At 45.5% G+C, this 13,680-nt stretch overlaps 1 protein-coding gene across 1 annotated transcript in view; it reads left to right on the top strand.

The window, feature by feature from the left end:
* Positions 1 to 1,109: 1,109 nt before the first annotated feature.
* The window catches only part of snrpa1 (small nuclear ribonucleoprotein polypeptide A'), a 31,643-nt gene continuing 19,072 nt past the window's right edge, over positions 1,110 to 13,680 (top strand). Inside the window, exons 1-5 of the mRNA XM_087981354.1 lie at positions 1,110 to 1,240; positions 2,792 to 2,939; positions 6,358 to 6,436; positions 8,176 to 8,222; positions 13,398 to 13,500. Coding sequence (XP_087837480.1) covers positions 1,159 to 1,240; positions 2,792 to 2,939; positions 6,358 to 6,436; positions 8,176 to 8,222; positions 13,398 to 13,500 — 459 coding nt within the window. The 5' untranslated portion in view covers positions 1,110 to 1,158. The remainder of the gene's footprint in view (positions 1,241 to 2,791; positions 2,940 to 6,357; positions 6,437 to 8,175; positions 8,223 to 13,397; positions 13,501 to 13,680) is intronic.

The raw sequence follows: 13,680 nt of genomic DNA, 5'->3' as shown, positions 1-13,680 counted from the left end.
TACGAGGAGCTGCATTTTGGGAAAGCAAATCTTAGCAGGACTTATGCACTTAATGGTAAGGTCCTAGGGAGTGTTGCTGAACAAAGAGACCTTGGAGGTTCATAGCTCCTTGAAAGTGGAGTCGCAGGTAGATAGGATAGTGAAGAAGGTGTTTGGTATGCTTTCCTTTATTAGTCAGAGTATTGAGTACAGGAGTTGGGAGGTCATATTGTGGCCATACAGGACACTGGTTAGGACACTGTTGGAATGTTGTGTGCAATTCTGGTCTCCTTCCTAATGGAAAGATTGGTTAAGAAAAAGAAGGAACCATATGTCAGGTATAGACAGGATAGATCGAGTGAAACCTTAGAAGAGTATAAAGGCAGTGGGAGTATACTTAAGAGGGAAATCAGGAGGGCAAAAATGAGATAGCTTTGGCAAATAGAATTAAAGAGAATCCAAAGGGTTTTTACAAATACATTAAGGACAAAAGGGTAACTAGGGAGAGAATAGGGCCCCTCAAAGATCAACAAGGTGACCTTTGTGTGGAGCCGCAGAAAATGGAGTAGATATGAAACGAGTATTTTGCATCAGTATTTACTGTGGAAAAGGATATGGAAGATATAGACTGTAGGGAAATAGATGGTGACATCTTGCAAAATGCGAAACTTGAAAGGGTTCAGAAAAGATTAAAAGGATATTGCCAGAGTTGAAAACTGTGTTGCTGGAAAAGCGCAGCAGGTCAGGGCAGCATCAAAGGAACAGAATCGACGTTTCGGGCAGAAGCCCTTCTTCAGGAAACGTCGATTCTCCTGTTCCTTGGATGCTGCCCTGACCTGCTGCGCTTTTCCAGCAACACAGTTTTCAGCTCTGATCTCCAGTCCTCACTTTCTCCTATTGCCATAGTTGGAGGATGTTAGCTGTAGGGAGGGGCTGAACAGGATGGGGCTGTTTTCCCTGGAGCGTCGGAGCACATCTATGATCACTGTCTCCCAGTTCATCCCAGCGATCCTCAGTGCACAGTGTCAGAGTGCACCCGGGCCGCGGAGCAGTGTGGGAGTGAGGGCAGCACCCGGGCCGCGGAGCAGTGTGGGAGTGAGGGCAGCACCCGGCCCGCGGAGCAGTGTGGGAGTGAGGGCAGCACCCGGGCCGGGGAGCAGTGTGGGAGTGACGACCATCATGGTGAAGCTGACGGCGGAGCTTATTGAGTTGGCCGCTCAATACACAAACCCGGTGCGGGACCGGGAGCTCGATCTTCGCGGTAAGAAAGAGTCGGAGAAACTCGGAGGTTCGTCAGGCCTGGCCTTAGGGCTGAGGCTGGCTGGGGCCGGACTTCAAAAGCGCGGTTCGCCTTGTCCTCCCCAATTCACCCTCTTCCCGACCCTACTTTGCCCCCATTTATTTCCATCGCCTCCACTCTCTTCCCCCCCACACTTTCCCCTCTTGCCCCCCCCCCCCACACTTTCCCCTCTTGCCCCCCCACACTTTCCCCTCTTGCCCCCCCACACTTTCCCCTCTTGCCCCCCCACACTTTCCCCTCTTGCCCCCCCACACTTTCCCCTCTTGCCCCCCCACACTTTCCCCTCTTGCCCCCCCACACTTTCCCCTCTTGCCCCCCCACACTTCCCCTCTTGCCCCCCCACACTTTCCCCTCTTGCCCCCCCACACTTTCCCCTCTTGCCCCCCCACACTTTCCCCTCTTGCCCCCCCACACTTTCCCCTCTTGCCCCCCCACACTTTCCCCTCTTGCCCCCCCACACTTTCCCCTCTTGCCCCCCCACACTTTCCCCTCTTGCCCCCCCACACTTTCCCCTCTTGCCCCCCCACACTTTCCCCTCTTGCCCCCCCACACTTTCCCCTCTTGCCCCCCCACACTTTCCCCTCTTGCCCCCCCACACTTTCCCCTCTTGCCCCCCCACACCTTCCCCTCTTGCCCCCCCACACCTTCCCCTCTTGCCCCCCCACACCTTCCCCTCTTGCCCCCCCACACCTTCCCCTCTTGCCCCCCCACACCTTCCCCTCTTGCCCCCCCACACTTTCCCCTCTTGCCCCCCCCACACTTTCCCCTCTTGCCCCCCCCCACACTTTCCCCTCTTGCCCCCCCCACACTTTCCCCTCTTGCCCCCCCCCACACTTTCCCCTCTTGCCCCCCCCACACTTTCCCCTCTTGCCCCCCCCCACACTTTCCCCTCTTGCCCCCCCCCACACTTTCCCCTCTTGCCCCCCCCACACTTTCCCCTCTTGCCCCCCCCCACACTTTCCCCTCTTGCCCCCCCCCACACTTTCCCCTCTTGCCCCCCCCCACACTTTCCCCTCTTGCCCCCCCCACACTTTCTCCTCTTGCCCCCCCACACTTTCTCCTCTTGCCCCCCCCACACTTTCTCCTCTTGCCCCCCCCCCACACTTTCTCCTCTTGCCCCCCCCACACTTTCTCCTCTTGCCCCCCCCCACACTTTCTCCTCTTGCCCCCCCCACACTTTCCCCTCTTGCCCCCCCCCACACTTTCCCCTCTTGCCCCCCCACACTTTCCCCTCTTGCCCCCCCCCACACTTTCCCCTCTTGCCCCCCCCCCCACACTTTCCCCTCTTGCCCCCCCCCACACTTTCCCCTCTTGCCCCCCCCCACACCTTCCCCTCTTGCCCCCCCCCACACCTTCTCCACATAGGTCATCCCCCATACCTTGTTCCCCTTCCACACACCTTTATCCACACCTTTGCCTTCCCATTCCCACCCTCTTCCTCTTGCCCCTACCCTACCCTTATTCTTTCAAGCTGTTGAGCCATTGATGGCTTTCGCTGTGTTTGTTTTGTAGGTTACAAGATTCCAGTTATAGAGAATCTGGGGGCGACTCTGGATCAGTTTGACTGTATTGACTTCTCTGACAATGAAATCCGTAAACTGGATGGTTTCCCGTTATTGCGGAGATTGAAAAGTTTACTGCTGAACAACAACCGTATCTGGTAAGGGAGAGAGGATTCCAAAGCAGATCTCTCAGCCTTGCACATTCTCACACTGTAAATTGACTGTAGGCAAGTGCCTGATGGTTGTGAAATAAAAACTGAAAGAATTGCTGATGTTGTAAATCAGAAACATAACACAGAAGTTGCTGGAAAAGCTCAGCACGTCTGACAACGTCTATGAAGAGAAACGTTTCAGCTATGGTGACTCTTCATTTAAAGGGACATTATCACTGATTTTTTTTCACAGATGCTGTCACACAATGATTGTAGATGGTTAGCGTTAAGGGACATCACTATTTCAACTCTTTCACCATTTAGAAAATACTCATCTATCCTTTTTAACACTAATGTAGATAACTCAACACTTGCCTGTATTAAATTAGACCTTCCACACTTTTGTCCATTTACTGAAAGAAGGATGAGAGGGAACTTGTTAGAGGTGTACAAGATGAGAGGCATAGATAGAATGGATAGCCAGAGACTTTTTCCCAGGGCAGAAATGGCTATCACGAGGGGGCATAATTTTCAGGTGATTAGAGGAAAGAGTCAGGGAGATGTCAGTTACATTCTTTAGTGAGAGTGGTGGGTGTGTGGAATGTACTGCCAGCAGTGGTAGTAGAGTCAGATACATTAGGGACATTTAAGCGACTCTTGGATAGGAATATGAATGACAGTTTTAAAAATAAAAGTACGTAGATTAGTTTGATCTTAGAGCAGGATAAAAGATGTTCACAACATTGAGGGCTGAAGGGCCTGTATTGTGCTGTACTGTTCTAAGTGGACGAGTTGGACCGAAACAGTTTTGTGCTGTGCATCTTTATGACTCTATACTTTGCAATGTTATGTATACAATGCCACCCAGCATACTGTGACCCACTGTAGCCCCAACACAGACCCTTGAAAGGCAGCAATAGTCACATACTACCTGTTAGGTAACTTCCTCGTATCTGCTTATGATCTCCAATCACTTGTGCAAGTTCTAAACCAGATTCACTAATTTGTAAATGCTCACTTCTGTTATGGGTTACTCCACACATTCAAATGTGGGTAATCCTTACTTCAACTGCACTTGGAAGCAAACTGTATAAACGTCACTGAAATGTTTATTTATAACTACCCGTGATATGTATTGGTTAAACCAACCAAACTGAGGAATAAACCAGCTTGTAAGGCTGACCCCCCCCCCCAAAAAAAAATGCATGGAGCCATAGAGATGTACAGCACTGAAAAAGAGCCTTCAGTTCAACTCATCCATGCTGACCAGATATCCTAACCTAATCTAGTCTCATGTGCCAGCACTTGACCATATCCCTCTAAACCTTTCCTATTCATGTACCCATCCAGATGCCTTTTAAATGCTGTAATTGTACCAGCCTCCACCACTTCCTCTGGCAGCTCATTCCACACATGCACCACCATTTATCTGAAAAAGTTGTCCCTAAGGTTCCTTTTAAATCTTTCCCCTCTCACCCTAAATCTATGCCCTCTACCCCAGGGAAAAGACTTTGTTTAATTATCCTATCCATGCCCCTCGTGATTTTACAAATCTGTATAAAGTCACCCCTCAGCCTCTGCTCCAGGGAAAACAGTCCCAGCCTATTCAGCCTCTCCCTATAGCTCAAACCCTCCAAACCTGGCAACATCTATGTAAATCTTTTCTCAACCCTTTCACGTTTCACAACATCCTTCCTATAGGAGGGAGAGCAGAATTACACACAATATTCCAAAAGTGGCATAACCAATGTCCTTTATAGCAGCTACATGACCTCCCAACTCTGATGCTCGATGCTCTGATCAATAAAGGAAAGCATACCAAATGCTGCCTTCACTATGCTAACTACCTGCGACTCCATTTTCAAGGAACTACGAACCTGCACTCCAAGGTCTTTTTGTTTAGGAACGCTCCCTAGGACCTTACCATTTAGTGTATAATCCCTGCTGTGATTTGCCTTCCCAAAATACAGCACCTCACACTTATCTAAATTAAACTCCATTTGCTATCCCTTGGCCTTTTGGCCCATCTGATCAAGATCCGATTGTACTCTGAGGTAACTTCCTTCGCTTTCCAAAACACCTCCAATTTTGGTGTCACCTGCAAATTTAACTATACCTCATATGTTCACATCCCAATGGTTTACATAAATGACAAAAAGCAATGGATCCAGCACTGATCCTTGTGGCACACCATTGGGCACAGGCCTCCAGTCTGAAAGGCAACCCTCTACCACCATCATCTGTCTTCTACCTTCAATATTTTCATTACTTTGTACAAAAACTGGTTGAAATTGTTCTAATCTTTTATATTGAGGTAGATGATTTAGCACTGTAAGAAACTAAAAGAAACTCATGCACAATTGAGATTTCAAAATTTGTCAAATTTCATTATTAAAACCAAAATGCTATTTCATGTTTCAAACCACCTTGCAGCAATGCAAATAAGATCATTTTTAAAATGGCTACAACTTGTTTCATGCTGATTCCACCCTTCCTAAATCATCATTATCCCAACACAGGACCACAAGCCTTAATACTTGATGCCTTTTTACTATCGCCCAACCCATGTCCTGTTTCCCATTTACTAGTGTAACCAGACCTCCATAATTTGCACTCTTACCAAGTTATTTGTGTACCTGTTTGGCTGTGGTTCCAGACCAGAGCAATTACTTCCATTTTTGCTGTTTTTAAAAAAATCTTTTCTCTTCACCCTGCTAGATGTGCATCTCATAGAGTCATACAGTGTGGAAACAGACCTTTTAGTCCAACCAGCCTGTGAAGACCATAATCCCAAACTAAGCTAGTCCCACCTTCATGAGCTTATAACTTTCCAAACATTTCTTAATCGTGTACTTACCTAAATGTCTTTTAAATGTTATAACTGAACCTGCATCTATCATTTCGTGCCTTTCATTTCTGCATTCTCAGGTACTCTGCATTCCTAATTCCAAGTCCCAAACCTTCTGTGTTTTTTGGCCTTCCTGCTGTCCCCAGAGCTCCCAGGTGATGCACCCTCAGCCCCCAAGGCTGAATATCCTAGTACCTCCTAGTCACAACTGCTGAATCAACAAAAATCCCTTGCCTTGCTTTTTCAGACTTTTGCGAGGAATGTTGAGTTTTGCAAAGTTTGTTTCTGGAGGGTGGAATATTGGTTTTACTGAAGGCAAACTTGCTATACGAGTGCCATATTGATGTCTGAATAAGCAGTCTGTAAGAAACTTTGCAGTCGAATGTTTAACGTCTGTTGGCTGTATCTCATTATAGCATAGGATACTTCAAAAAATCCAGGAATGCTTTACAATTTTGAGACTATATCAAGTCAATGTCTTTTTCAGCAATGTTGAAGTACTGTGCAAAGTGTTAGCAGAAGGATTTTTAAAACGGAAGGGTGTTGAACAGTTTTTAAAATCAGTCTTTGCTTCAGTCGGATAGGTGAAGGTCTCGAGCAGGCGTTGCCCAATCTGCGGGAGTTGGTACTCACCAACAACAATTTACAGGAGCTGGTAAGTTGCACATGTTTTTGAAATGTGATTAACACGAATGTTGTCAACAATATGCAACAATACTCAATCTCCCCTGTTCTGAATTACTGTGCCACGTCCTTGACAATCTCATGTTTCTTGATGCATTTGAAAGGTCCACTCAGATAATGGAGCGTTCCACTGCTGGTCTGGCAGGCATGATGGTAGCGCTCCAATTAGAACATTGTTGGTTCAAGTCCAGAGACCTTGAATGAAGAATCTAGGTTGTATAATTCTCAGGGAATGGTCTGGTGTCAGTTATGCAATATTTTGGATGAGATGTTCAATGGGGCTTCTGGTTCTCACTGTTAAAGATCCATTTGAAGTAGGGAAGGGCCACTTTGGTATGGCTCATACTTTGCTCTTCAAACACAAATCCAGATGCTCATTATGACTTTGCTATGTGTAGAAACTTGCTGTGAGGAAACTGGTTTTAGTAAAACTACACATGTAAATACTCCTTTGGAATGTCAAAGATTATAAAGTGATTTATGTAAATGCATGTTTGTTTTGTTCTCTTAAACTTGGATTAAAGATTTTCTACAATTTTGCATCCATTGATTGGGGAAATTCCCATGGTAGTTGTTCCATTGGAAAATTTGAATGGATCAGATAATCAATGGCATATAAATATATGAAAAGATGTGCAAAACAGTCTATTAATAATTTTCTACAGCAGTTTTCCATAATGTGATTTTCAATAGCATCAGGTTGCAGAGGAATACAACTGTTGCGTTGCACCAGGACAACTTGTATAATACTGGGGCAAAACTTCAGGAGAGCAGGTTTCATAGATCAAGTTTATATTTCCACTTACAGAAAATTAAAATGCAATCTAACTGAGATGTTGTCGATGATTAAAGGATTATGACGAGAAATTATTCCCTTAGTTGGAGAGTCCATACGAAGGGGACATAACCTTTAAAATTAGAGCCAGGAAGTTTGATGTCAGGAAGCTCTTTACACAGGATGGAAATCTGAAATCCTCCCATGAAAGGTTGGAAGTCACTTGAGAGTTTCCGCTGTGAGACAGGTAAGTTTTTGCTGTGCAAGGAAATTGGGGAGTATGGAACTGAGTTTGGTAACTGAAGTTTAGATGAGGATAAAGCATTGTCTAATTTAGTGGAACAGGTTCTTTATGCCGATTTTTGTTTATATTTAATCTATTTTTCTAGCCAATCTGATCATATATGTTGTTACACACCTTTGGAGTAGGTGTAGCTTCAACCCTGGCCCCTCTGCTCACGAGTACAGATGCTACCACTGCACCACAAGAGTGCCCTAAAATATAATTTCTATATATGTCAGACAGTAACTTGTATCACAGATATTTTCTAATCAACATGTTCAAGTGGGACAAGTAGAACCTGAACCCAGGCCTCCTAGCTCAGAGATAGTGACACTATCACTGTCACAAGAACCCCTATGTTTTTTATTTAACTTACTTTTCTAGCCAATCTGTTCAGAGATGTTATTACACACCTCTGGAGCAGGTGGGACTTGAATCTGGATCTCTTGGTCCAAGAGTAAGGACTCTACCATTGTGCCACACAAAGGCCCTTTCTTTATGCTGCATACCTGCCTGTCCTTATGAGTAACAGCTGGTGGATATAGTATGGGTTTTTCAATTGTGCAGTATAAGCTCAAAATTTAACTCTCATTCTACCATCCATTTGGGAATTTTATCAATGTTTATTCTCATCTTCTATCTGTCCCTACAGGGTGATCTAGATACGCTTTCAACCATCAAATCTCTTACGTTCCTGAGGTGAGTTCCTGAGGTTTATTTACACGTGGCATGTGGATATTTTATTTGGCATAATTTCTGAGAGAATGTGTTTGGGTCTTGATGGGAGCAGTGCAAGTCAGCATTCTGTCACAGGTTTTCTCTCTTTAATCTGTTTTACTGGTGACTCCTACATATAATTATTTTTAAGCTTTTTGCCAGGGCTGTGTCTGAAATAGCCTCTGAGTTTGTTAATATACTTGCTATTTGTCACAATGCAAAAGCTGTCCAACAGGAGACATCTGGTCATGGTTGGCACACGTAGATTGGAATTGCACCACATAATGTCTTTCTCCCAGTTTCTTCCCTAATCAAATATCCATTTCGCTCTTTTAAGTGTATCTTGTTCAGTTGTGTTTCAGAATGGTGTGTTTAGTGTATCATTTTATAAAGATTGAAGTTACTGGAAAGGCAAAATCTCTAATAATGAAAAATAGTATCACCTTGCTGTGGTTAGAATTATATCAAACTTGCTCCTACTGGCTGGAATGAATACAAAGTTTTTTGCACCAAGAACAAAAAATCCTGAAGTTACCAGGATCCCATAACCTCATTAATACAGTTGTCAGATCCCTAATTTAACTATGGAAGGGCAGATTGGTCCTGAAATTCTGAGACTGTCATATGCTACAATGCCAGTAGATGGTAATGTTACACTTTACATACTTCTGATCATGGTTCTTTCCACCCGAGTCCTTTGCATAGCTTATTTTAAGATGAACAAACAACCATTAACTAAACCTGCTTGATTCACTTTGATCTACAGGATTCTGTTAACATGATGTATGTAAGCCATGTGTTCATCTGTTATGCTGATATCTAGGTAATAGTATTTCCGTAGCAAGCATTCTGTCCTGCCATATTTTAAGCTTCTTATTGAATCCTGTCTGGTGAACATCTGTGGTTTCTGCACATCTTCCTTCTTACTGCAGCTTTCTACACCAACCCATTACAAAGTTATTAATTTATGCCCTGGTGTGGATGGATTATCTTACAAGTAAAGGCTAAGCAGTTTGGGATTCTACTCTCAGGAATTTAGAAGAATGAGGGGTGATCTCATTGAAATATGTGGTTCTTATGGGGTTTGACAGTGACTCAGTGGCTAGCACTGCTGCCTACAACGCAAGGGACGTGGGTTTGATTCCACCCTCTACCTGTGTGGAGTTATCTCCCACAGTGCAAAGATGCGCAGGTTAAGTGGACTGCCCATGCTAAATTGCCATAGTGTCTGGGGGTGTGCAGGTTAGGTAGATTAGCTAGAGTTACAGGGATAGGGTAGGCAGGTGGTTTTGGATAGGATGATGTTTGGTGAGTTGGTGTAGAGATAAATTCTTGATCAGTAAGGGAATCAAAGATTGCAGAGAAAGGGCAGGGAAATGGATATGAGGAATATTGAATCAGGCATGAATGGCCCAGCAGGCTCGAGCGGCTGAGTGGCTGACTCCTGTTGCTATTTCTTCTGGTCTTGCATTCTGTTATAAGTTGTTTTCTGGCTGTCAGGTGTACCTCAGCAGCTAGCATCCTTAACTTCTATGAGACAAAAGCTAATGAGTTTTAGTTCAACATGAAGATTTGAATGCTGACACTCATGCACAGACTGAGGAATCTCTGCCACTTGGCTAAATTCTGCCCTTTTAGTATTTTCCTGACCCCCTCAGCTACCACTACTGCTGACGCAGCCAGAGTGGAGAGTTTCAGACCAGAATACCTCTTTCAGGAGCAGATCTGGAGATGTTGCTACTCAGCTGCTGTTCATGGTCACAACTCAAGCCACTTTGCGTCGTAGGCAGCTGCACTGATAATAGTGGCTGGTTCCCCCTTTAGCTGCTCCGGGCTGGCAGCAGAGGCAGCATGGCCACCAAATAGTTTGCCTGCCATTGTTGTAACCAGTTACAGTTTGAAAATGCTGTGTCTTCTGCATATCAATTGCACCATCTCCTTTTGGACACAAGGATGGTAAAGTGAGGTGACAATCTAGGGTTGAGAGAGAGGTCATTGGGGTTGGGGTGACAGGTATTTGAGGGAATATTCTAGAATATGCAAAATAGGTACATTACAAGAAAGAAAAAATTTGAAGGACACACCATCCATACTTAAAAAGTAATTTGAACAAAGAACAATACATCTCCTCCAGGTCTGTGCTGACACATTTTGCCCCTCTGTACTAAACCTGCCTTCTCTTAGAGGGTCCATATCTCTCTCTCCCCTTCGTATTCGTAAATTCCTCCAGGTGCTTCTTGAATGCTGCTATTGTGTCTGCTTCCACCGCCTTTTCTAACAGTGTATTCCAGACACTCACCACCCTTTGTGTGTAAAACCTGTCTGGTACATTTCTTTTAAATATTCCCCACCTCCGCACCTTATAATTGACCCCTCTACATTGGGAAAAAGTCTTATAATTTTCACTCTATTCAAGCCCACCAACCCAACCTCCACTCCCAGCACCTTCCCCTGCAACCGCAAGAAATGCAAAACTTACGCCCACACCTCCCCCCTCACCTCCCTCCAAGGCCCCAAGGGATACTTCTATTTCTGCCACAAATACACCTGTACCTCCACACACACCATTTATTGCATCCGCTGCACCCGATGTGGCCTCCTCTATATTGGGGAGACAGGCCGCCTACTTGCGGAACGTTTCAGAGAACACCTCTGGGACACCCGGACCAACCAACCCAACCACCCAGTGGCTCAACACTTCAACTCCCCCTCCCACTCCACCAAGGACATGCAGGTCCTTGGACTCCTCCATCGCCAGACCATGGCAACATGACGGTTGGAGGAAGAGCGCCTCATCTTCCGCCTAGGAACCCTCCAACCACAAGGGATGAACTCAGATTTCTCCAGTTTCCTCATTTCCCCTCCCCCCCCACCTTGTCTCAGTCAAATCCCTCGAACTCAACACCGCTTCCTAACCTGCAATCTTCTTCCTGACCTCTCCGCCCCCACCCCACTCCGGCCTATCACCCTCACCTTGACCTCTTTCCACCTATCACATTTCCAACGTCTCTCCCCCAAGTCCCTCATCCCTACCTTTTATCCTAACCTGCTGGACACGCTTTCCTCATTCCTGAAGAAGGGCTTATGCCCGAAACGTCAATTCTCCTGCTCCTTGGATGCTGTCTGACCTGCGCTTTTCCAGCAACACATTTTCAGCTCTGATCTCCAGCATCTGCAGTCCTCACTTTCTCCTCGAAGATGTTACCCAGCTACCTCTGTTCTCTGGCGTAACTATGTCCCTGTAGCTACTATCTATCACCCTCTCAGCCTCTCGAATAATCCTCAGTTCATCCAACTCCAGCTCCAGTTCCCTAACGCGGTCTGTGAGGAGCTTGAGCTGGCCACACTTCCTGCAGATGAAGTCGCAGGAGCATCGGTGGTCACCCCTACCGCAAACATCCTGCAGGAGGAACATTCCACTGCCTGCGCTGCCATAACTCTACACTTAGTCTCCAAAACAAGAACACTAAGTAGCTTACCTGTTCAGCCGACTGAGTCCTTTTTTTTAGGTTAGAGGAGGAGGGAGGGTGGGAGACACTACACGTGTAGTGTCTCGGCTTCCTTCTCCACTCAAATAACAATCACTTGCTTTCCCAACCAGCTCTGCGCTCCGACTTCATTTCTGCCCAGCTCCTGCCACTCTCTGCTGCTGCAAAAAAAGGTTGTTCTGGTTAAAGAAATTCCTCCTCAACCCAGTTCCAAAGTGTTGTCCCTTCAGGCTGAGGCTGTGCTGTCAGGTCCTAGTCTCTCCTACTAGTTGAAATGTCTCCACATCCACGGTCAGTAGGTTTCAGTCAGATTCCCCTATAATCCTTCTAAACGCTATCAAGTACAGACCCAAAGTCCTCAACAGCTCATATAATAAGTTCTTCATCCCCAGGATCATTCTTTTAAACCTTCTCTGGACTTTGTCCATTGCCAGCTGAGATATGGGGCCCAAAGTTGTTCACAATATTCCAAATGTGGCCTCAGCTATATATTCCTGCCCTTGTATTCTGGCTCTCTTGAAATGAATGGTAACATTGCATTTATCTTCCTAACTGCCAGTGGAATCTGCAAGTTAATTTTCAGAGTCCTGAGTTAGTACTCCCAAGTCCTTTAGATTTCTATGCCACATCTTTCTGCAAAAGGGATAGCCTTTTACTTTCCCATATTGAATTTCATCTGCCACTTCTTTGCCCTGTGTCCAAGCCTGTACCAAGTTTTTATGCAGTCTCCTCACTTCCTTAGCATTACTTGTCCCTCCAACTAACTTTGTGTCATCTGCAAACTTGGCAACAATTCCCTCAGTTCCTTTGTCCAAGTCATTAATGCATGACATGAATAGTGTGGTCCCAACACAGACCCCTTTGAAACTGTACTAGTCATGGGCTGCCCTCTTTATTTTTGCCTTCTTGCCAGTCAGTTAATCTCTGTCCACTGCAATACCTTGCCCCTAGTCCCATGGGCTCTTAGCTTATTTAGCAGCCCCCTGTGTGGCACCTTGTCAGAGGCCTTCTGGAAATCGAAATAGATACAGACCACTGGCTCTCCTTTGTCCAACTTGCTCATTACCACCTCCAAAAGATTTAACAGATTTGTCAGACATGATGAAGCCATACTGATTCAATTCTTATTTTACCATGCACTTCCAAGTGGATTAGTTTCCCTACAGTGTGGAAACAGGCCCAACAAGTTCACACCGACCCTCGGAAGAATAATCCACCCAGACCCATTTCCCTGTGACTCATGCACGTAACACTATGGGCAGTTTAGCATGGCCAATTCACCTGACCTGCATATCTTTGGACTGTGGGAGGAAACTGGAGCACCCGGAGCAAACCCATGCAGACTTGGGGAGAATGTGCAAACTCCCTACAGACATTTGTACAAGGCTGGAATTGAACCTAGGTCCCTGGTGTCGTGAGGCAGCGTGAGCCACCGTGCTGCCCCTGCTATCTCATCCTGGATGAGAATCCTTAAAAAAGGAGTTTCTGTATATAAGTTAAAAAGCAAAGAGATATGGAAGCAAGCTTTGGTTGTGTAGAAGGTGAGAGAGGAATTAAAGTGGAGAGATGATAGACAAATTGAACTGATATCCTGCATCAGTCCTTATTGTAGCGGATACAGATCAATCTGATACAAAGAGTTTATATAATGAGTATGGTTAATTTACAGCATCCTGAGGAACCCGGTAACAAGCAAGAAGCATTATCGTCTATATGTGATCCATAAAGTTCCACAGGTCAGAGTCCTGGATTTCCAGAAAGTGAAACTGAAGGTATGATTCAGACCAACTGCAGCAACACATTTTGGTCGCATTGTTTGCTGCTGTAAATCTTTGTTTAAATGGAATATTCTGTCTTTTTTTAGGGGAGAAGCTTGTTTGTACTTGGTTTTGTGCATTTCTTGAAGTGTGCAGTGATGGCTCTTCTGAAATCTTAAGGATGGAAAAAAATTG

Source organism: Chiloscyllium plagiosum, unplaced genomic scaffold (genome assembly GCF_037043375.1).
Source record: "Chiloscyllium plagiosum isolate Xiang-an unplaced genomic scaffold, Cpla_swu_hap1 HiC_scaffold_39, whole genome shotgun sequence".
NCBI lineage: Eukaryota > Metazoa > Chordata > Chondrichthyes > Orectolobiformes > Hemiscylliidae > Chiloscyllium > Chiloscyllium plagiosum.
This window is presented reverse-complemented; position numbering and strand designations above follow the sequence as displayed.